Raw genomic sequence first — 25,075 nt, forward strand, 5'->3', positions numbered from 1 at the left:
TTTGTTTTGACCAGAACAGAATAATAATGGAGCAACACCCGGACCGTTAATAACCGGTAAAATATTAATGTAATTTCAAACTCCAGTGGGGAGTTGCGGAGATCGTTTCCTCTCTGTGCTGCTGTGCAGCAATTTTTCCTCAGCATGGAGTTTAATGGGAAGTGAGGGTTTGCCTGGTTACACAGATCTTTCAGGAGATCTTTCTGAGATGATCAGGAGGCGGGAGATTTGTCATGGCCGCAGCAGGCCAAGGGAAAGCTCTCCTGCTCCTCCTTGCCCCACAAAATATAAGTTAAAAAGAAACTATTCAGTGTTCCGGACCACTCAATGCCCATCGAAAGGGCGGCTCCTCCACCCATTTGTAACTAACATTAAATGGTGTCCCGTGTACGTCATAATAATCTGATTTACATATTACACGTGACCTGACCGGAAACAGGTGAGTGTTGTTCCAGCCGCTCTCCTCAGGACCCGACCGCCGATGGCGGAGGCAGGAACTCCAACGTTAAAGGGGCGGTAAGTGACCTGACACCATTTACTCGCCTCTACAAACCCATTTCCGCCAGGCTGGGATGCTTAAAATCGGCCACACCTTCCCTGACCTACGCCTTAGTATCAATCTTCGAAGCCCACAAGCTGGTCCATTTTCTCAAACTGCACCGGTTCACAACACATGAAGGGAAATGTTCACCATCGCAGAACTGTTGGAGCGGATCAACCGCCCCTAATAGAACCAGCCCGATTTTAATTTCTGCTCTTTCAGTTTACCGCCCAGGCAGTGAAGTTGAAATTACCCCCTTTGTCGCTGATCCCAATGTTCGACAGGTGTGTCAAAGAAATCAGACAGTGTTTGCCAAACATTAACATGAATGTGGGTTCATGGGGTATATTCGGGTAAAAGGTGATAACCCTCCTCCATAGAGACAAGACCCCTATACCATTGAGGTGAAGAGGGGTTCACCCCAACATCCCGGATACACAGGACGCTGTTCTCTACGGGCAGTTCCCAGGGACGAACAGCAAGACAGATATCAACTGCTACTGGAAGACCATCAACTCGGCGAAGGAGTCCCTTTGTTCCGCCCGAAACCAACTGGTCTTCAAGCTGAAGGAGCTGTTCACGACCGAGTATTGCCACCTGGCACACTCCAAGGTCCAGGAGTACATGCTGTGGGACGCACTGAAGCGAGGTGCAAAGGATCTCTGGGGAAAGGCCACCGTGTAAGGCTATTTTACCTTGTATTGTGCAGCATGTATTAGAAAATATGTTCTGTGTTTTCAATTGTAATAATGGAATCGTAGCGTGTACGATATCTCTTCTATTGCTTTGAATTGCAACTGTGATATTTACATTGAGCTGTGTGCTTTCATGAATTTTATGAAATAAAGTATATCTTGAAATATTAAGAACATGTTCCAGTCTCACCGTGCCTGTTATTATTGGACAGTGAACAGTGGAAATATTGACGGACAGTAAAGATGTGGGAGCTGTACAAAGAACATCTATTGCAGGCAACATGTGAGAAATAGGAGTATTTTCTTAATGGTGAGAAACTAGGGACTGCAGAGGAGCAAAGTGGTTTGGGTGTCCAGGGACACCAATCACTAAGAGTTCGCGCACATCCACAAAAAAAAAATCCCAATTTCTAGTCTGTCATATCCCAAGGTATCGCTGTCAGATACTGAGCCAACTCTCTGGAGTTTGCTCATACAATCAGGCCCCACTGCCTCCCTTGCTGGTCCATTCCATACATCCAGCACCATCTGCCTTAAAATGCATTCAAGCACTGTGCTCATCCTGTGCCTCAGGGAGAGAAGACTAATAAATCAGGAGGACCCAGATCATCAGCCTTATGTGAGATTGGACATTTCAGTTTAAATTGCATTTGCAATTTTTTCTCTTTTTTGTACATTTCTATTTTTATTTCATGGTTGCAGATTTTGCATTTTTGAACAAATTCTCCAAAACCTGTGCGCAGTGAGTGCTGACTCCGGGCCCTTTTATTGACAGCTCTCACCTTCACCCCCCCGCCACCCCCACCACCCCCCCCAACCCAACCCCGCACCCGGCCATCACTCCACTCCCGCCAAACGCCTCCTGGGCTGACTCCTCCCATCACGTGACACGCGGCAGCGTCTCTCATCTTTGCGCGTTGATGTCACGACGCGTACGTGCCGCATGCGCAGCGCGGTCCCTCTGCCGCGTTCCCTGCGGGTGCTGCTGTGGGCGGGGGCGAAGCCCACAGAGGGAGGGCCGGCACCGGGAGTGGCCTGAGAGGGGAGAGCGGGGTGGTGGGGGAGGGGGGGGGGAGACGGGGGAAGTTACTCGGGGCCTCCTGCGGGCCCCGTGAATCTCCACTCTGTCAGCGCCCGGTGTCGAGCTGGGCTCGGGGGGGAGTCACTCTCCCGCCTCCCCGTCAAACGGGCCGTGGGTCGGAGCCCAAAAGTGAGCGAGAATCAAACAGCACTGAGAGAGGCCGCTCGGCCCATCGCGCCTGTGCGGGCCCTGTGAAAGAGGCCGCTCGGCCCATCGTGCCTGTGCCGGCCCTGTGAAAGAGCGATCCCATTAGTCCCACTCCCCTGCTCTTTCCCCACAGTCCCGCAAATTTCCCCCCTTCAAGGATTGACCTGATTCCCTTTTGAAAGTTATTATTGAATCTGCTCCCACCGCCCTTTCAGGCAGTGAATTCCAGATCAGAACAACTCGCTGCCGATAAACATTCTCCTCATCTCCCTCTGGCTCTTTCCCCAATTCCCTTCAATCTGTGTTCTCTGGTTACCGACCCTCCCGCCAGTGGCAACAGTTTCTCCCCATCGACTCCATCAAAACCCCTCCTCATTTTCAACCCTTCCATTAAATCTCCCCTTAACCGTCTCTGCTCTAAGGAGAACAACCCCAGTTTCTCCAGTCTCTCCCGGTAACTGAAGTCCCTCATCACCGGAATCATTCTGGTAAATCTCCCCTGAACCTTCTCTGTTCCAAAGGGAGTAATCCCAGCTTCTCTATTCTCTCCGTATAATTATTATTATTAAGTGGGTTGTGCTGGGTATCTGGAAGCTGTAATTCGGTGAGTAGAAAGCAGTGAGAGGATAAGTCTGCAGATTGATTTTGGGAGATGGTGAAGACGGTGATCGTGGATTCAGACAAGGGAGGGTGTGGTCTTTGAGACCGTCCGTGCTCTGTTGTAAGATCTCACTGTGTGTGTCTGCTTCCAGCAGTTCCCATTTGAACTGGCGATTTCTCCGAACTCAACTGCTGCTGTGAACCTAACTGTTCCCCCGCGGACACCAATGTCTTCTCCACCTGTCTGCCGGGCAGTGAACCGTAAGTTTCTGTTGGTGTGTTACTACATTGGCTCCCGGTCCGGCAAAGCCTCGATTTTAAAATCCTCATCCTCGTGTTCAAGTCCCACCATTGTCCTCTCCCCCTCCATATCTCTGTAATCTCTTCCAACCGATTTAATCTCCACGGACAACCCCATGTCATTCCACCCTATTATGGATTCTAACCCACCCATTTATCTCCTCCACAGCCCATGTAGACTGGAAGAATAGACAGTGCTGGGACAGTCAATCCTGTTATCTACACAGTCGTTGCCGGGACAGTCAGTCCTGTAAGACACATAATCAGTGCTGGGACAGTCGGTCGTCTGATACACACACAGTCAGTGCTGGGACACTCAGTCCTCTGATACTCACAGTCAATGCTGGGATACAGATTCCTGTTATATCGTCAGAGCTGGGACGCTCAGTCCTGTTATATACACAGTCAGTGCTGCGACATTCAGTCTTTTTACATACACCGTCAGTGCTGGGACATTCAGTCCTGTTACAGACACAGTCAGTGCTGCGACATTCAGTCTTTTTACATACACCGTCAGTGCTGGGACACTCAGTCCTGTTATGTACACAGTCGGTGCTGGGACACTCAGTCCTGTTATACACAATCGGATAAATAAATAACTTCAAGCAAAGAATCAAATCTCCAGGACCTGTTGGTTTCCACCCCAGGGTATTAAAGGAAACGGGAGGGGAAATTGCAGATGCATTAGTCATAATTTCCCAAAGCTCTCCAGACTCAGAAATTGTGCCCTTGGAGATGAAAATTGAAAACGTCACTCCGTTATATAAGAAAGGAGGGAGGAAGAAACCAGGAAAATACAGACCTGTCCATTTAAGATCAGTTGTGGGGAAGTTACTGGAATCTATCATCAGAGACAAAATGGTTGAGCACTTGATCAAGTCTGAGCTGATCAAAGAAAGTCAACATGGATTTGTGAAGGGCAGGTCATGTCTGACTAATCCAGTTGGATTTTTTGAGGTAATTAACAAGGTGGACAGGGGAGCGTCTATGGATGTTGTCTGTATGGACTTCCAGAAGGCATTTGATAACGTTCAGCACAAGAGATTAATAGAATCAATAAAAATGCACAGAATTGATAGTGACCTTGTGACTTGTGTTGGAATTGGTTGGGAGGTCGGAGAAGAGAGTAGGGATAAAGGGAACGTTCGTTGATTGGCGGGATGTGAGAAGTGGTGACCCCAGGGATCCGTACTGGGGCCTCAGCTTTTCCCCATATTCATCAATAACTTGGATGAAGGAATAGAGAGTTGTAGATCCAAGTTTCCAGGTGACACTAAGTTAGGAGGCACAGTAAGTGGTGCAGATGGGAGCAGGAAGTTACAAAGAGACAGTTTAAGTGAATGGACAAACTGTGGCAGGTGGAGTTCAATGTGGGGAAGAGTGAGATCATTCACTTTGGAAGCAAGAAGGAAACATTGGAGTATTTTCTTGAAGTGAGAGATTGGGAACGGTGGAGGAGCAAAGGGATTTGTGTGTCCATGTACACAAATCACTAAAAGCTAGAGCACAGATACAAAAATAATCACAGACTAAAGGAATGTTGGCCTTTATCTCGAGGCCTGGAATACAAAGGGGAGGAAGTGACGCTTCAGTTCTACAGAGCCTTGGTCAGAGCCCATCTGGAGTACTGATCCTCACCAAGGATATATTGGCCTTGGAGGGGGGACAGTGCGGATTCACCAGAATGACACTGAGGCTTGAAGGGTCAAATTAATGAGGACCGGTTGTATTCCCTTGGTTTGCATTCCCTTGAGTTTAGAAGGTTGAGAGGTGATCTGATCCAGATATTTAAAATTATAAAGGGATTCGATAGGGTCGAAATAGAAACTATTTTCTCTGGTAGGGGAATCCATAACAAGAGGACATAAACTTACATTTAGAGTTAGGGCGTCCAGGAGTGAAATCAGGAATCTCTTTCCCACACAAGGGTAGTGGAAATCTGCGCAGGCTGATTGAAGTGGACCCTGTGATATAATAGAATTTTCTGTCCTGTCAGCCTTGGACATCTTGGAGATCCATCTTTCAAAAAGGTGGAGGAACTCAGTTCTAAGATGGATTTCACTTACTTCATCATAATTCCTCAATCACCTTGTCTTATCATCGAGATATCAAGGACGAGAAAGACTGTGTTTAAAAGAAAGCTGATTTATTTGACACTTTTACAGAATTCTAATACTGCAATCCTGTTAAATGGATTATTAACATCATAAACAACCCCCAACTGCCAGAATGAACAGGGTTGAGTCCTGCATGTGATTAACAGCAGTAATAACAGCAGAACCCTGCAGTCAGATGTGAACTCGCTGGTGTATTAGTAGGCTGGATGACAGAGTGAATCCTTTCCCACACACAGAGCAGGTGAACGGCCTCTCCCCAGTGTGAATATGTTGGTGTGTTTGCAGGTTGGATGACTGACTGAATCTCTTCCCACACTCAGTGCAGGTGAACGGCCTCTCCCCAGTGTGAGTACGTTGGTGTGTCAGTAGATCCTTTTTTCTTTTAAAGCTCTTATCACAGTCAGAACATTTAAAAGGTCTCTTATCAGTGTGAACGAGTTGATGTGTCAGAAGGCTGGATGACTGAGTGAATCCCTTCCCACACACGGAGCAGGCGAACGGCCTCTGGCCAGTTTGAATTCGCTGGTGTCTCAGCCGGTGTGATGATCGAGTGAATCTCTTCCCACACACGGAGCAGGTGAATGGCCTCTCCCCAGTGTGAACTCGCTGGTGTATCAGTAGACTGGATGACTGAGTGAATCCCTTCCCACAAATGGAGCAGGTGAACGGCCTCTCCCCAGTGTGAGTCCGTTGGTGTGTCAGCAGATCACTTTTTCTTTTAAAGCTCTTCTCACAGACAGAACATTTGAAAAGTCTCTTATCAGTGTGAACAAGCTGATGTTCAATAAGGCTGGATGACTGAGTGAATCCCTTCCCACACACGGAGCAGGTGAACGGCCTCTCCCCAGTGTGAACTCGCTGGTGTGTCAGCAGGTTGGATGACTGAGTGAATCCCTTCCCACACTCAGTGCAGGTAAACGGCCTCTCCCCAGTGTGAGTGCGTTGGTGTGTCAGCAGCTCATTTCTGCTTTTAAAACTCTTGTCACAGTGAAAATATTTGATAGGTCTCTTATCAGTGTGAACAAGTTGATGTTCAATGAGGCTGGATGACTGAGTGAATCTCTTCCCACACATGGAGCAGGTGAATGGCCTCTCCCCAGTGTGAACTCGCTGGTGCGTCAGCAGGTGGGATGACTGAGTGAATCCCTTCCCACACACGGAGCAGGTGAACGGCCTCTCCCCAGTGTGTCTGCGTCGATGAGTTTCCAGCTGGGACGGGTAATTGAATCCCTTCCCACAGTCCCCACATTTCCACGGTTTCTCCATCGTACGGGTGTCCTTGTGTCTCTCCAGGTTGGACGATCAGTTGAAGCCTCGTCCACACACAGAACACGTGTACGGTTTCTCCCCGCTGTGAATGGTGCGATGTTTTTTCAGGTTGTGGAACTGGTTAAAGCTCTTTCCACAATCAGTGCACTGGAGTTTACAAAAGTCCTCACTGTGAATACAGAATAGAAATTCAGAACAGGCAATTCCAGTTCCAATGGAACATTCTTCCTGCTCATTCCCCCAGACTGTAAATTCCCGTCTCACACACTCACTCTACTCCATCTGCTGAAACCCAAACCTATCGCACCATCGCCAACATTTGGGTTGGGTTGGAGGCCTTGAATCTGAGTTGTGAAATATAATTGGAGAAACATCATTCAATTTAGAAAGTAAACTATTCAAAATCAAACAACATGGATTACTGTAATTATTATAGTCCTTTCACGCCAAGTGGGAAACAGGTGATGTCTGGGCTGTGGCTGAGTGTTTGTGCCTGGTTACACAGCGTGTCCCTCTCTCTCCGCTTCAAATGCGCTTCTTTGGCTCACGGCCTCATTCACACATCCAACTGACTGGAGCCCTTTAAAGCTCCTCTGAAGCCGTCGTTTGTTTCTTTACTTGACCCATTACCACCCTCCTTGCCTTGCACCATCATCCCTTTTTTAGCTTCATCACTCCTGCCCTCCACACGATCACAGACCTTCCCTATTGTTCTTTCCCTCACCGCCCCCTCTTTCCCTGCCTCTCTCCTTTTGCTTAAAAACTGTTAATTCTTACACTTCTTCAAGTTCTGACAAAACCTTAACACTAATCTGAAACGTTAACTCTGTTTCATTCTCCGCGGATGCTGCCCGACTTGCTGAGGATGTCCAGCATTTTCTCTTTATATTTCACATTTCCAGCATCCGCAGTATTTTGCTTTTGATTGGTTAAACCTCGCCCTTCGAAACCCCATCACAGAAATATCGGCGTGAGTTATACAATGGCGGATAACCTTACCCGAAATGCCCCGCGCGGTAGAATACGGTCTATCTCAATTCGAAGGGGAGCAGCGCGCAGGAGCAAGAAGGCCCAATGACCGGAGCATGCGCGGTGCTGGTCCCGGACACTGAGCTGGGCCGAGCGGAGTCTGAGCAACTCTGAGTGCGGCTCAGACGCTGAATCACAGCCGGGGTGCCCGGCGGACGGGCGGGCGGGCGGGGAGCCCCTGGCAACATTAAAACCCTCACCCAGCGCCTCCCCCTTCATACCCGCCGCTTCCCGGTTTCTTCTCACGTTTCCACCGAGTCCGACTCGCAACAAACTCCAGGAGCAACGCGCTCCCAGAATGCAGGCGGGCCTGGGGAGCATGCGCAGTCTGAACGGAAATATCAGCGCCTTGGAGATAGAGGGGTTTCTGGGGCGCGGGGGATTGTGGTGCCTTCGGCCGCCATTAGTCGCCGGGCTTCGGTGAGTGTTTTTTTGCCCGTGTCGCGCACAGAACCGTGTCGAGAAATGCGGACTGAGGAGTTCAGAGCCGGTTTGCTGAACAGACACTGATCGTACAATGTAGAACAGTGTTTCTCAAACCTTTTTCCTCGTGACCCGATGGAAGAAAAGCACTTCCCTCAGGGACCCAAAACAATAATATCTTCTGACTGGAGTTTTCTTCAAATCTCAATAAAGGTCAGGACATGCTAGCTCTTCTCTTCACTTCACTTCAAGTATTAACTAAAATTAGACATCGACGTTACTTGAAAAACATTTTAAATACAGTATAAATACAGTAAAAGATCAGGATCAGTTTTACTTACTTAATATGACAGGTTAGTCTGCCTGTTGTTCATGATCTCGTTCCAATCTGGATCAAGAGATGAAAGCGCTCCACGCATATCAGATGCGCTGTTGAGTCGGTTTCTTTCTCTTGTTTTTAACCTTCTCAACGTTGAAAATCCCAGTTCGCACATGTCGGTTGTTGTGAACGGCAGCAACAACAGAACACTAATAGTGGATAATCTTTGAAAGCATTGATCCAAAAAGAAGACAAACTGAATGACTTGTGGCGTGTTTTCAGTGTGCTCACAGGTGAGTCGCACCAGCTCGTTTTCTTGCTCAGGCATCAAGTTTAGCTTCAATATTGATTCAGGATTTTCGAAAGCAAAATTATCTTTCACCCAACGCTTTTCCATCAAATTTTCAAAACCCTCTGCAGGGAAGTAGCGATCAAAATGGTCACAGAGCAGCGAGATGTAACTGTATGACACATTTCATTTCATTCCTTTTATCTTCATTGATGCTGTTCTCTCCACCCCAGAGGGTTGTGGATGCTCAGTCGTTTAGTGTGTTCAAGATTGAGTTTGATAGATTTTTGGACAAGGCAATCAAGGGATATGGGGACAGGGTGATAAAGTGGAGATGAGGTTGAAGATCAGCCATGATCTGTTGAATGGTGGAGTAGGCTCGAGGGGCCGAATGGCCTACACCTACTCATATTTCATGTGTTATTATCCTGCAAGAGGTGCGGTGCCCAGAGCTGAACACAGTACTCTAAATGAAGTCTAACCAGAGCTCTATGTAACTGTGACATGACTTCCACTCCTTTTTATTTTATGTCCTTTGAGACAAAGATCAAAATTCTATTACCACATTAACTTATTTTTGCACCTTTTAGTGAATTCTGTACTTGGTCTCATAAATCCCTCTGCTCGTCCACAGTTCCTACTTTCTTGCCAATTAGAAAATACTCTGATCTATCTTTTTATGGTCCAAAGTGGATGACCTCACACTTCCCCACGTTGAACTCCATCTGGCACAGTTTCACCCACTCACTGAATCTATCAATGTCCCTTTGCAACTTTCTGCTCACATCTATAATGCTTACTGTGCCTCACAACTTCGTGTCGTCAGCACATTTGGATATAAGGCTCGCTACATAAGAACGTAAGAAATAGGAGCAGGAGTAGGCCATAAGGTCCCACGAGCCCTCTCTGCCATTCAATCAGATCAGGGCTGATCTTGACCTCAACTCCACTCTCCCTCCCTATCCCCATATCTTTTGATTCCCGAGAGTCTAAAAATCTATCTATCTCAGCTTTGAATATACTCAACGACTGAGCATCCACAGCCCTCTGGGGTAGAGAATTCCAAAGATTCACAAATATTTGAGTGCAGAAATCTTTCCTCATGTCGGTCCAAAATGGCCGATCCCTTATCTTGAGACTATGAGCTCCAGTTCTTGACTCTCCAGTCAGGGGAATCAGCCTGTCAGCATCTACCCTGTCAAGCCGTCTAAGAATGCTATACATTTCAATGCGCTCACCTCTCATTCTTCTGAACTGCACCGAATATAGGCCAATTTTACACAATATTTCATCATACTACAATTGCAGCAAGAACTCCTTACTCTTCTCTTCCAACACCCTTGCAATAAAGGCTAACATATCATTTGCCTTCCTCACTCTCATTAGACCCTTTGTAGCTCACTATTTCCATCATGTTTTTCCTCTATTCCGTCGAAAGGGAAATGAAATGAACGTTGAAAACATTTTACTATAATTACACCCGTTTATGTTTTGGAAGCAATATCCAACGGAACTGCATCAAATTCGATTGCAAACTTCGAGTTTCTGAAGGAAATAAACTAATAAGAATAATTAATTGCGATGGCCGGGAATTGAACCCGGGTCAACTGCTTGGAAGGCAGCTATGCTCACCACTATACCACCATCGCTACACATTAGTGGTAATAAAAGAGTTCCCAAATATAAGAGCCTGAACAGAAACTGCAGACTGTTGGATTTTGTCCTTCATTTTTACTGGTTTCTGACGGATCCTTTCTCGCTTTGTTGCAGTTCTCGTCTCTGCCCAGTAGATGTCGCCAACCCCCAATCAATGGAAATTACACAACAGCCAGTAATCCTTCACCTGATATCGGCCGCATCACCCATTCAGTGAGGTTAAATAATTACATTAAATCATTACGGAGACCTGACTACCAGCTGGGCACGAATGGCTGCTTAATATTCAAGGCTATAAGATCTTTAGAAAGGACAGAGAATTCGGGAAAGGAGGAGGAGCAGCAATATTACTAAAGGACAATATTACAGCAGTTGAAAGATAGAATATCAGTGAGGGTGAGCGGGCAGTGCAAACACTCTGAGAGACCCATCACAATTGCTCCCACTTTACTACTCCAGATGGTGGAAGAAGGGCGAGTGCGGGAGGATTTCTTCATTCGTTGTGAAAGTGTTTGTGAGATTGTGGAAATGTCTGGAAGAGGAAAAACCGGCGGTAAAGCTCGGCCAAGGCCAAGTCTAGCTCATCCCGGGCCGGACTGTAATTCCCTGTGGGCCGTGTTCACAGGCTCCTGCGAAAGGGGAACTATGCTGAACGTGTGGGTGCCGGAGCCCCGGTCTATCTGGCTGCTGTGCTCGAGTATCCGACGGCTGAAATCCTCGAGCTGGCCGGCAACGCGGCCCGCGACAACAAGAAGACCCGCATCATCCCCAGACACCTGCAGCTGGCCATCCTCAACGACGAGGAGTACAACAAGCTGCTGGGACGGGTGACCATCGCTCAGGGCGGGGTGCTGCCTAATATCCAGGCCGTGCTACTGCCGAAGAAAACCAGCAATGTGAGCACCAAGAGCAAGTAAAGCGGCCAAGATTTAATCTGATAACCCAAAGTACAGGACCAGCCTTATGGATATCTTTGAAGAAGGAACAGAATGTGTGGACAAGTTCAATGCAGTAGATGCAATATATTTGGATTTTCCGAAGGCCTTCGATAAGGTACCGCATTGCAGACTCATGGCTAAGTTCAGAGCACGTGGAGTCAGGGGACAGGTGGTCGAAAGGATAGCAAGTTGGCTACAAAACAGAAAACTATGAATAGAGGTTAAGGGTCGCTACTGAGACTGGCAAAAGGTGGGACGTGATGTTCCAGTTGCTGGGACCACTGTTCTTCACAATTTACATTAACAATTTGGATTTGGGAATCGGAAGTAGAATTCCAAAATTTGTGGACGACAACAAATTGGGGGATGTAGTAAAGACAAAGGGAGAATGCATCAAAATGCAAGAGGACATTAATAAACTTACAGAATGAAGAATAAGGAGGTCACACACTGCTTGGATAATAAGAGTCTAAACGGGATAGAGGAGCAAAGGGATCTGGTGGTACAGATATACAAATTACAAGAAGTAGCGACGCAGGTCAATAAGTTCATAAAAAGGAAACTCAAACACCCGGATTCACTTCTTGAGAGATAGAATTGAGAAGTAAAGAAGTTATCTTAAACTTGTATGGAAACTTGGTTCGACCAAACTTGGAGTATTGTGCACAGTTCTGTTCTCCATATTTTAGAAAGGACGGAGAGGGATTGGAGAAGGTGCAAAAATGAATCTCATGATATGAGAAATGAGAGGATATTCTTATCAGGAAATGCTGAACAGACTGGGGGTCTTTTCTCTGGGAAAGAGAAGGCTGAGGGGTGACCTGATTGAGGTCTTACGATAGGGTTTCATTGAGTAGACATAGAGAAAATGTTTCCACTTGTGCGGAGTCCAAAACTAGAGGTAATAAATATAAAATAGTCGCTAATAAATCCAATAGGGAATTCAGGAGAAACTGCTTTACCCAAAGAGTGGTTAGAATGTGGAAAACGCTACCACAAGGAATAGTTCAGACAAATTGCACAGGTGCATTTAAGGGGAAGCTAGATTAACACATGAGGAAGGAAGGAATCGAAGGGTATTCTGATAGAGTTAGATGAAGTAGGGAGGGAGGAGGCTCGTGTGGAGCATAAACGCCGGCACAGACCAGTTGGGCCGAATGGCCTGTTTCGGTGCCTTAGCCTCGATGTAACTCGATGTAAAGGCTCTTTTCAGAGCCACCCACCGTATGTGTGAAAGGGCTGGTTACTGTCTGAAGGGAGACGCTGATATCATGACACCAGTGTTACTTTGAGCTGCTTTTGTCTCGTTGTAGACGAGGTGAGGTATTAATGGGACTGGAGTCAGGGCACCGACCACAGTCCGGTACTTTAAACGGTAACTTATGGACCCCAGTCCACACATCACCAGATTTCTTGTATTTATTTAAACTACTTGCCATGCTGGGCTCGTAAAGCATCACCAGAACTGCTCGACTAACCTTTCTACATCTGTGAGATTCAGCGCTTCGCTCCGTTTCTGTTCTATTTTGTTGGATTATTTGCATAAATCATCAAACACACTGGGGAATCACTGAAATGTAACTCTGTACAGAAACAAATAACAGTGAATTGCCTGGTGCCCAGGAGATCAGAAACATTACTCGCCTTTCCTGATAACAAGTAAACCGTGTTAACAGTCCACCGACCCGCTTTGGTTCCATATGGGGGATTAAACAGAGAAAGTGGGAGAGGAGGAGACAGTCAGAGTGACGGACAGAGCGGAGAGCGGCCTCTGATCTTCCAGCTCCACCTCCAGCTTTCTCCACCCGCCAATTTCAAACCGTTTATCGATAATAGAACCGAAAAACAGCGCTCTGCACAAACCCTTACAGACTCGGGATTCATATTCAAGGATTTCCACAAACCCGGAGCTTTTAAATAAGCCCCGTTACAATTAACAGTCAGTAATATTCCTGCCTAAATACAGTCCCTTCTATAACAAGTCAACCCGCCTCCTTCCATTTCAGTCCCAGACCCGATTCTATCTCCCCACACATTCCCTCCCAGACGGGTTCAGCAGTTTACAAACACCTTATTCCAGCTGATTTAGAGGATCTCGTGTGATGGGGTTTGAGTTGTCACGCGGAGTTTCTTCGCCAGTGTTACCGTCTCAGAGAGACTCTTACCCTGAATCTGTGAAAAGAAAATAACCATGAACTGGGACTGGAGCCGAGCACATCCCCAGTTACAGTGAGGCCCGGCCCGGACATCTAATTCTCTCTGTTTTATATCAGACTTTATCCCACCTTCATGCCCAGTACAAGAGCGAGAGAGACACACACTCTGTCAGTCTTACACTTCCTATCAGTGTGTTGATATCACGCTCAATAGCAGTATCCACCTTAATATACAGCAACAGAGAGAGAGGGGGCGACAGACACGGTGAGAGAGAGCGGAGAGACACAGTGCCACAGTATCAGTTGCAGACTGACCTGTAAAGTTCAGTTTTATCCAGAAAAAAACGATTGGAGAGACAGAAGATGCAATCTCATCTCTCACTGATATTGTGCCACAGACAGAAACACTATTAATCCCACACTTAGGGCCAGTGCAGAGAGTGACAAAAACAACGGGCCACATTGAACCCTCTTTTGCCTGTTGCACTATATTCGGTTTTACAGCTCAGGGCCTTTCAGTATTACTCTCAGTGACCGAGAGTTTCACTCTGATTAAATTAATCTGGGACTGGTGCTGACTGATATTAATCCCACACGCTCCCAACAGACACACCGACTCAATCTTTCCTCTTATTTTCTACAAGATTGGATTGAGAAATCCTCCCTCCAGTTTCTTCCTCTTGCATCAGTTTTATCAGGAAAGAGTCCAAGAATGAACAGAACCCATTGGCTCATTCCACAGCCGCTCACTTTATCACTGAAAGGCCCTTTACCATCAAAAGATACCGAGGGAAACAGCAGGGATGGAAACATCTAGTTTAATAGTTAGAGATTGTAAAGTCAGTCTGGATTCCAGCGTTAGGCACTGGTGGAATCCCATCTGTTTCCCATTCTGGTGCCTGTTCCTGCACTGCCTGTGGACCCCATTCCCTCTGACCTTTCCCCCAGACCCACTTCCTTTGCTCAGACTCGGAAAAATTCCAATTGGGGAAAGTTTCCATCGATTTTTGTATTGGGAATTAAACCAGATATCTGCGCATGCGCGGCTCAGCCCCGCCCCCAGCGATGGTCGTCAGTGAACGGAAGAGCGCATGCGCGCTGCCCTCCCCCAGCTCGGCCTGTGGGCGCCATTCCCTCAGTGAGCGGAAGAAGATGGTTTAAAACAGCCGGGAATGGAGAGATCACGGCCCCCGGGGGAAGGGAGCAAAGAGCAGCCTCGTTACAGCAGCTCATCGCTTCGGGACCGTGTCCGCAGATGGGCTCAGAGATCGGCATTGAGTCCGGGGGAAGGTCAGGGGGAGTCCGGGGGCTGTTTGTAAGAGGCGGAGTGGATCAGGAACTCGTCCCGGAACATGGAGTGAGCGGGGGAAGGGAGAGGTCATTCTCGGGCTGTGTGTGAACAGGGTGTGTCCAGGGGAAGGAAGACAGAATGGGAAGAACCTGCTATTTAAAATCATTGCTGCTTTCTCTCCCCAAACCAGTAGTGAATGTTCCTGGTTTAGTTCCAGTCTCACCCTGTTACTGGACAGTGAACAGTCAGGATGTGGGGAGTTATACAAGCAGTATCTATTGCAGGCAGCAGGTGAGAAGTGTGAAGGACACATTTTAAACAGCGGTTGTTTGGTTTGGGGTGAACGGCTAGTCCCATGGGAGAGGAGTTGAGAAACCTGACCTGTACAAAGGTCCCTGCCCCATCGGGTAGTCCCATTCACGGATCAGTGGAGGGGTTGTGTTGTGTCTGGATGTCACTAAATTGTTATAAAATCGTCCAACACACCGGGTGTGCAGAAGCTGAGTGGTGCAGTACTGCAGTGGAGTCAGACACTGACACTGTTTGTATCACTGGTTTTTATTTGTGGATATTCAAAATGATCATTAACAGAGATATTAAACTGATCACTTTTGTATTTTCTACCTCACCTGTTCCTGAGTAATAAGAGATAATTTTCTTTCCACAGGCAAATCCTTGAAGGATCCAGAATAAATGTGATGTTTCCTCCACCCGAGGCACCAGAAACAGTGCAGCCAGCTCCTTCTCACAAACAGTAAGTACATTATCACACACACAGAGCACGGAGTCACAGACAGGTCATCAGTTCCACAGTCTCAGACAGCAGAAGTAGTCAGTACCACACTGATCCCAAGACCCAGAGACACATTTTCAATCCAACCATCAAACAGAGCAGGTGAAGTCGATACTGTTCCATTTCTCCCAAACTCAGTTCCGCTGACAGGGAAATATAAAAATCCCAGTCAAAATCACACTCTCAGATTGAAAGGCACTGTGTCAATCTCACAATTGGGCAACATTAAATACCAGATAGAAATCACACATGGTACCCGATTGAAAGGGACAGAATGAACCCCAATAATGTACCCTGAGATTCCAATTGAATACCACCCACAACTCACAAATGTGAGTTTAATACATGCAGTATCCATTCGATTAATGTATCATGAGGTACAAACTGCAGACATGTCCAAAACTCATGTAGAGTATCAGACTGAGAAATGTTGTGACAGTCGAACCTGAGAAACAAATGAGAAACCAGTTTATAATACACATAGTATGAGATGTAAAGACACAGTATCAATTCTATTAGTGCACACTGAGATACACATTACATACCAGTCCAAAAATCTCATACAATATTAGACTGAAAGGCACAGTATCGATTACAATAGTACAGACTGAGCTGCACATTATATACCAATTCCAAAATCACTATATCAGTTTGAAATATATGTTATCATTCACAATAGTACACAAAGATATTGATTTAATAGTAGTCCAAAAAGCACACAAATTATCTGATTAACAACCTCTAGCACCAAATCCTAAAGTATATCCATATTTACCAATTAAATGAAAAAACTATTTAAACATGAAGATATTAAAGCTGCAGTATTGAACACCATAATGTAATCTGAGACAATAATTATAGACAGATGCAGAATAAATCTCACACTCTTATGGTACCAATGTTGACAGAGAATGTATCCCAAACTCTCATAATGTACCAGAGACTGGCAGATAAAGTATGAATCCCACACTCACACAGCATCAGAGACTGTATATATCAAATGAATCGCAAACTCAAACACACTACTGACAAGATACACAATGAATCCCACACAGTATCACGGACTGAGAGATACAAAATGAATCTCTCAGTCACCTACATTAGTGCAGGCTGAGTTACAAATTAGGGACCAGTCCACAAATCTCATTGTCAGATTGAAAGATACAGTATCAATTCCATTAGTGCAGACTGAGCTACATATTAATTACCAATACAAAAGACCAATGCAGATTCAGACTGAAATATACAGTATTCCATTTATGCAGACTGAGCAACACATTGTATATAAGTTCAACATGTCACCATGTCAGTTTGGAAGATACACTGTATCACAATTGTGTTCACATTGATGCAGATTTAATAGTAGCCAAAAAGTGCAGTGATTCTCTGATTATAATCTACAGCATCACATTTTAACGTATATAATTACCTACCACTTAAATACTGGGAAAAATTATTTATACATTTATGTATTAAAGATACAGGTTTGAATGCCATGCTGTGAAATGAGATACAAATTGGATACAGATAAAGAATGAATCTCATACTCAGATCCAGTGCCAGAGACTGACATATAGAATGAATCCCTCACTCACACAATGTACCACTGACTGACAGATACAGAATGAATCCCACACTCACATACAGTAGCACAGACTGACAGATACAGTATATATATCACTCATATACAGTATCAGAGATTGATGGAAATGGAATGAATGTCTCACTCACATGCAGCACCAGAGACTGACAGATATGGAATTAATCCCAAATTCACACACGGTGCCAGAGACTGACAGGAACAGAATGAATCTCATTCAGATACAGTACAAGGGGCTGACATATATAGACTGAATCCCACACACACACACAGTACCACAGGCTGACAGAATCAGAATGAATCACAAAGTACCACAGTCAGTCAAATACAGAATGAATCTCTAAGTCAAATCACTGCAGACTGAGTTACACACAACATGCCAGTCCAAAAATCTTAGTGTCAGATTGAAAGATAATGTATCAATTCCATTAGTGCAGACTGAGCCAAACATTATATAGCAGTCCAACACTGTCAGACCATATCAGACTCAAAGATACAACATCAATTCCATTAGCATGTACTGAGCTAAATGTTACACACCAGTCCAAAAATCTCATACAGTAACAGACTGATAGATACATTATCAATTCTATTAGTGCAGGCTGAGCTATATATTACATTCCAGTCCAAAAATCTCAGTGTCAGACTGAGATACAGAATTGATTCCATTATTATAGACTGAGCTACACATTATATACCAGTTAAATAATTTCACCATGGAGAGATTGAAAGGTACATTATCATTCACAACAGAGTTCAGAGATGAAGATGTAATACACTCACAAACATTGTTTGATTAAAGAAAATCCAAAAGTGTATCAATATTTACAAATTAAACACTTGATAAAAAACGGCATATACTTTAAAGTATTAAAGATATAGTTTCAAATACAATAATATAAACTGAAATAAGAACACAGAATGAATCCAGACTTGCACATTGTCTCAGAGACTGAATTATAGAATAAAACCCAGACTGAGATAAATTGGCTGAGACTGACAGATACAGAATGTATCCTAAACTCATATACAGTATCAGAGACTGACAGATACAGAATAAAGCCCACATTCACATGCAGCACCAGAGACAGACAGAAACAGAATGAATCCCACACTCACACACAGTACCAGAGACAGACAGAAACAGAATGAATCCCACACTCACACACAGTACCAAAGGCAGACAGATACAGAATAAACCCCATACACATGTGCAGTACCAGATACAGACAGGTACAGAATAAACCCCACACTTATATACAGTATCAGAGACTGAAAAATACAGAATAAACCGCACACTCATATACAGCACCAGAGACAGACAGAAGCAGAATAAACCTGACACTCGCATACAGTACCCGTTACAGACAGATACAGAATAAACCCCACACACGTACAGTACCACAGACTGACAGGCACAGAATGAATCCCACACGCACACACAGTACCAGAGACTGACAGATACAGAATAACCCTCACATTCATATACAGTACCAGAAACAGACAAATAAAGAATAAACCCCACACTCATTTGCAGTACCAGAGACAGACAGATACAGAATGAATCCCAAATTCACACAAGGTACCAGAGACTGACATACACTGAATAAACCCCACACTCACATGCAGCACCAGAGACTGACAGATACAGTATATACCCCCCACTCATTTGCAGCTCAAGAGACTGACAGATACAGAATAAATCCCACACTCATATACAGTACCAGAGACTGACAGATACAGAATAAACCCCAAACACATCTACAGTATCAGAGACACAAAATTACAGAATAAACCCCACACTGACACACAGTTCCAGAGACTGACAGATACAGAATAAACCTCACACTCATGTACAGTATCAGAGACTGACTTATACAGAATGAATCTTATACTCACACACAGTACCAGAGACTGACAGATACAGAATAAAGCCCAACCTCATATACTGTACCAGAGACAGATAAATACAAAATAAACAACAAACACATCTACAGTATCGGAGATATACAGACAGAGAATAAACCCCACACTCACACACAGTACCAGAGACAGACACAGAATAAAAGCTACACTCACACACAGTACCAGTGACAGACAGATACAGAATAAAACCTACACTCACACACAGTACCAGAGCCTGATAGATACAGAATGAATCCCACACTCACACACAGTACCAGAGACAGACAGGCACAGAATAAACCCCACACTCACACACAGTACCAGAGAGTGAAAAATACAGAATAAACACCAAAGTCTTGTACAGGATCAGAGACTGACAGATACAGAATAAACCCCACAATCATGTAAAGTGCCAGGAAAAATTGTTTGGTTAGTGAGTGTCTGTAAATGAAGGAAACATGTTGTCTGGTAAGGAAGTGTCGATGCATGAAGGAAAAACGGTGAAGGGTCAGGGAATATCTATAAATGAAAGAGAAATGGTGACAGGTCAGGGATTGTCTATAAATGAAGGTGAAATGGTTTCTGGTAAGGGAGTATTATAAATGGGAGAAGACATGGTGACAGGTCAGGGAGTGTCGAAAAATGAAGGCGAAATGGTGACGGGTGACGGAGTGTCTATAAAGGAGGGAGAAATGGTGACAGATGAGGCAGAGTCTGTAAATGATGGAGAAATGGTGACTTGTCAGAGGGTGTCTGTAAATGAAGGAGGAATGGTGACTTGTCAGAGGGTGTCTGTAAATGAAGGGGGAATGGTGACTGGTCCGGGAGTGTCTGTAAATGAAGGAGGAATGGTGATTGGTCCGGGAGTGTCTGTAAATGAAGGAGGAACGGTGATTGGTCCGGGAGTGTCTGTAAATGAAGGCGAAATGGTGACTGGTCCGGGAGTGTCTGTAAATGAAGGAGGAACGGTGATTGGTCCGGGAGTGTCTGTAAATGAAGGAGGAACGGTGATTGGTCCGGGAGTGTCTGTAAATGCAGGAGAATTGTTGACAGGTCAGGTCGTGTCCATATCTGAAGGAGAAACAGTGATGGGTCAGGGAGCGTCTATTAATGAAGGGAAATGCTGACGGGTCAGGGAGAGTTTGTCAATGAAGGAGAAATGCTGAAGGGTCAGGAAGCGTCTATAAATGTAGGAGAAATTGTGTTTGATCAGGGAATGTCTGAAAATGAAGGCGAAATGGTGACTGGTCAGGGGGTTTCTGTAAATGAAGGCGAAATGGTGACTGGTCAGGGGGTGTCTGTAAATAAAGGAGGAATGGTGATTGGTCAGGGGGTGTCTGCAAATGAAGGAGAAATGGTGACTGGTCAGGGGGTGTCTGTAAATGAAGGAGGAACGGTGACTGGTGCGGGAGTGTCTGCAAATGAAGGCGAAATGGTGACTGTCAGGGAGAGTCTGTAAATGAAGGAGGAACGGTGATTGGTCAGGGAGTGTCTGTAAATGCAGGAGAATTGTTGACAGGTCAGGTCGTGTCGACATCTGAAGGACAAAAAGTGATGGGTCAGGGAGTGTCTATTAATGAAGGGACATGCTGACGGGTCAGGGAGAGTTTGCAAATGAAGGAGAAATGCTGAAGGGTCAGGGAGCGTCTATAAATGTAGGAGAAATTGTGTTTGATCAGGGAGTGTCTGAAAATGAAGGAGAAATTGTGATAGGTCAAGGAAAATCTTTAAATGAAGGAGAAATGGTGACTGGTCAGGGAGAGTCTGTCGCCAAAATTGGGAGATATCACAGATGGACGGCATACAGGCAGCTATAGGGAGGGACATTGTGTGGAAATGAGGGGCAGAGCATATACACACAGCCAGAGTCAGCATATTCAGGAGAGGAGAGGGGAATCAGTGAGTGTAGAACTGAATCCAACCAGAGTCAGCAACTTCAGGGGAGGAGAGGGAGGGGAACCAGTGAGTGTAGAACTGAACCCAGTCAGAGTCAGCACCTTCAGGGGAGGAGAGGGAGGGGAACCACTGAGTGAAGAACTGAACCCAGTCACAGTCGGGATCTTCAGGAGAGAGAGAAAACTTAAATAGAAGGAAAAATGTTGGAGGTTGTTAGCGTGGATTTTGGAGTCTGGTTCTATAGTTTTATCAGTTCGTTATGAAATGTCCTTTGTATTCCCAGACTGTAAGCCAGTTCTGGAATGTACAAACTCAACACTTTTAACTGTCTTTCCCACAGTCACAGAATCCATTTTATTTAATAGTGTCCCTTTGTTTAATAGAATCCATTTTGTTTAATAGAGTCCATTTTATTAGTAGTCAAGCGTTATATTTAAGCTTTTAATTAAGGTTAGTCTAATCAACACAAAGCGCATTTCAGTGTGGTTTTAGGGTAAATACCACTGTCGTGTACCCATAAGTCACTTCATCGTTGCCTTTAATTCAACAGTCCAAAATCCACGCTAACAGATGACATCTGCAGTACATATGGTAACTGGATTGTGGAACAGACACGAGAGAACCTAGCCCAGATACAGGCAGGGGAAGTACCCTTATGAATAACGAATCAACAAACTGAGGGTGAGCCTGACCTGTGGGCATGATGGAGGTGGTACCTCCAAGTGGCTGTTACCAAACAAGAACATCACCCCTTGCCAATTCAGGGCAATGGTGCGAGTGTACCCCACTCAAGTGGAGTGTAAACCTGACGGAGGAAGGCTCCTAGGGTTGGTACTAGTAATAGTGGTAATGGCACCCGAAACCCAAGGACGAGAGGTGTAACAAGAATATTGGGGTAATGAAGGACGGAATGCACATATCCCATCACAATATGTTACCATATGCTGAAAAAAAAAATATTTAAAGGGAATTTGGCTGGAACAAAATTAAAGGTATGTGTTACTGGACATGCTGTCACTGTATGTCCACATAGTGGTGGACACAGCCCAGAAGCACAGGGTGGGATAATTTACAACAGAAATGCGTATGTGCCGCCTCAACAGCCGAATAGCATAAAGATAGGGCACTTTGCACCCAAAATCTGTAACATGTAACCTGAGAGTTACGGGTTAGGCATACGCACAGAACATCACGGAAGTTAAATACCCGAAAGGCTGTGTATTAAATGCCCGACCAATGTTGCATGGACTTTGTTAGTATTGGTCTCTATGATTATTAAGCCATAATCATGACCAACAGGGGGATCTGTTAGCGTGGATTTTGGACTGTTGAATTAAAGGCAACGATGAAGTGACTGTTTGGGTACACGACAGTGGTATTTACCCTAAAACCACACTGAAATGCGCTTTGTGTAGATTAGACTAACCTTAATTAAAGGCTTAAATATAACGCTTGACTACTAATAAAATGGACACTATTAAACAAAATGGATTCTATTAAACAAAGGGACACTATTAAACAAAATGGATTCTGTGACTGTGGGAAAGACAGTTAAAAGTGTTGAGTTTGTACATTCCAGAACTGGCTTACAGTCTGGGAATACAAAGGACATTTCACAACGAACTGATAAAACTATAGAACCAGACTGCATGAAACAAAGGCATGCTGTCTTAAGGTGATAATAGTTGTTCGGACTTAATTGGTTAATGCGTAAGCAGTCCGTTGTTGCTATGCGGACTTAATTGGTTAATGTGTAAACTGTCCGTTGTTGCTGTGCGGACTTAATTGGTTAATGTGTGTAATCAAGATTAATGATGTAAAAGCTACTGAAATCTGTATTTCAAAGGTATAAAAAAGCATGACAACCATTTTAAAGTTGAGAAGGTATCTGCGTGCATTGCGGAATGTCCAGTCTTCTCCCAAAGCTTTGTCCAATAAACTGCATGTTGAATCTTTAAGTCTGACTCCGAGTGGTGATTTTTCCCACAACAGAGGTGGTGCGATGGGTTTGGGTTTCAGCAGAGGGAGGAGGGTGAGTGTGTGGGACGGGGATTTACAGTCTGGGGGAATGAGCAGGAAGAATGTTCCACAGGAACTGGAATTGCCTGTTCTGAATTTCTATCCTGTATTCACAGTGAGGACTTTTGTTATCTCCTTTTACAGGGTATTACAAGGGGCGGATTTGCAGACGAGAAACTCAAACCAAACATCACGTCAAGATCTGACTCCATTCACCAGCACCTGAAGATTATCGGCCTTAAAATATAGGAGAAATGTTGATCTGTTCTATCTGTGGAAAAGATTTCAAACATCACTGTGACTGCAATAGCAGCGAGACACACACACCCGATTGAGAGTGTTCCAGTGCACTGACTGTGGGAATAGCTTTCACCAGTTACACAGCCTGAAGAAGGACACCCGCACCATGGAGAAACCGTGGAAATGTGGGGACTGTGGGAGGGGATTCAGTTACTCATCCCGGCTGGAAACACATCGACGCAGACACACCGGAGAGAGGCCGTTCACCTGCTCCGTGTGTGGGAGCGGATTCACTCAGTCATCCCACCTCACTGAACATCAACTTGTTCACACTGATAAGAGACTTTTTAAATGTTCTGTCTGTGAGAAGAGCTTTAAAAGAAAAAGTGATCTGCTGACACACCAACGCACTCACACTGGGGAGACGCCGTTCACCTGCACTAAGTGCGGGAAGGGATTCACTCAGTCATCCAACCTGCTGACACACCAGCGAATTCACACTGGGGAGAGGCCGTTCACCTGCTCCGTGTGTGGGAGCGGATTCACTCAATCTTCCCACCTCATTGAACATCACCTTGTTCACACTGTTAAGAGACTTTTTAAATGCTCTGTCTGTGAGAAAAGCTTTAAAAGAAAAAGTGATCTGCTGACACACCAACGCACTCACACTGGGGAGAGGCCGTTCACCTGCTCCGTGTGTGGGAAGGGATTCACTCGGTCATCCAGCCGACTGATACACCAGCGAGTTCACAGTGGGGAGAGGCTGTTCACCTGCTCCGTGTGTGGGAAGAGTTTCACTCAATCATCCCACCTGCTGAGACATCAGCAAGTTCACACTGGTGAGAGGCCATTCACCTGCTTCATATGTGGGAATGGATTCGCTCAGTCATCCACCCTGCTTACACACCAGCGAGTTCACACAGGGCAGAGGCCGTTCACCTGCTTCATATGTGGGAAGAGATTCACTCAGTCATCCACCCTGCTGACACACCAGCGAGTTCACACTGGGGAGAGGCCATTCACCTGCTCCGTGTGTGGGAAGGAATTCACTTGTTCATCCGGCCTCATTGAACACCAACTTGTTCACACTGATAAGAGACCCTTTAAATGTTCTAACTGTCAGAAGAGCTTTAAAAGAATTGGGATCTGCTGAGACATGAACGTATTCACACTGGGGAGAGGCCGATCACCTGCTCCGTGTGTGGGATGGGATTCACTCAGTCATCCCAACTGCTGAGTCACCAGCGAGTTCACATGTGACTGCAGGGGTTGGATTCTGCAGTTATTGCTGATGTTAATCACATCCAGGACTGAACCATGTTCATTCTGACAGTTGGGGTTTGTTTCTGATGTTAAACTCCAGCCCAGTTAAAGGGATTATGAATATTCTGTACAAGTGTCAAATTAATCAGCTTTCTTTCAAACAGAGTGTGTCCAGTCCTTGATATCTTGATGATAAGAGAAGCAGTTTGAGGATTCATGACGAAGTGAGTGGAATCCATCTTAGAACTGAGTTCCTCCACCATTTTAAAAGATGGATCTACAAATGTCCAACTCTGACAGGACAGAAAATTCTATTATATCACACGGTCCACTTCAATCAGGCTGAGCAGATTTCCACTACCCTTGTGTGGGAAAGAGTTTCCTGATTTCAATCCAAGACACCCGAGCTCTAAATTTAAGTTTATGTCCTCTTGTTCTGGATTCACCGACGAGAGAAAATAGTTTCTATTTCGACCCTATCGAATCCCTTTATAATTTTAAATATCTG

The 25,075-nt window shown here is 45.2% G+C and overlaps 2 protein-coding genes, 1 non-coding gene and 1 pseudogene across 3 annotated transcripts in view; 2 read left to right on the plus strand and 2 right to left on the minus strand.

Moving 5' to 3' along the window:
- LOC137316688 (zinc finger protein 585A-like) overlaps positions 1-25,075 on the minus strand; it is a 188,808-nt pseudogene that overhangs the window by 103,091 nt on the left and 60,642 nt on the right.
- LOC137316793 (zinc finger protein 850-like) overlaps positions 1-25,075 on the plus strand; it is a 512,000-nt gene that overhangs the window by 27,685 nt on the left and 459,240 nt on the right. The gene's annotated exons all lie outside the window — the stretch shown is intronic.
- On the minus strand, positions 10,388-10,459 carry trnag-ucc (transfer RNA glycine (anticodon UCC)). The gene has a single exon. It is a non-coding gene; the product is annotated as a tRNA-Gly (tRNA).
- On the plus strand, positions 14,752-24,728 carry LOC137316803 (zinc finger protein 551-like). The gene is made up of 3 exons (XM_067980654.1): positions 14,752-14,917; positions 15,519-15,605; positions 23,209-24,728. The coding sequence occupies exon 3, from the start codon at positions 23,471-23,473 to the stop codon at positions 24,455-24,457; it is 987 nt and encodes a 328-aa protein (XP_067836755.1). The 5' UTR covers positions 14,752-14,917; positions 15,519-15,605; positions 23,209-23,470; the 3' UTR covers positions 24,458-24,728.

Source organism: Heptranchias perlo, unplaced genomic scaffold, assembly GCF_035084215.1.
Source record: "Heptranchias perlo isolate sHepPer1 unplaced genomic scaffold, sHepPer1.hap1 HAP1_SCAFFOLD_60, whole genome shotgun sequence".
Lineage (NCBI taxonomy): Eukaryota > Metazoa > Chordata > Chondrichthyes > Hexanchiformes > Hexanchidae > Heptranchias > Heptranchias perlo.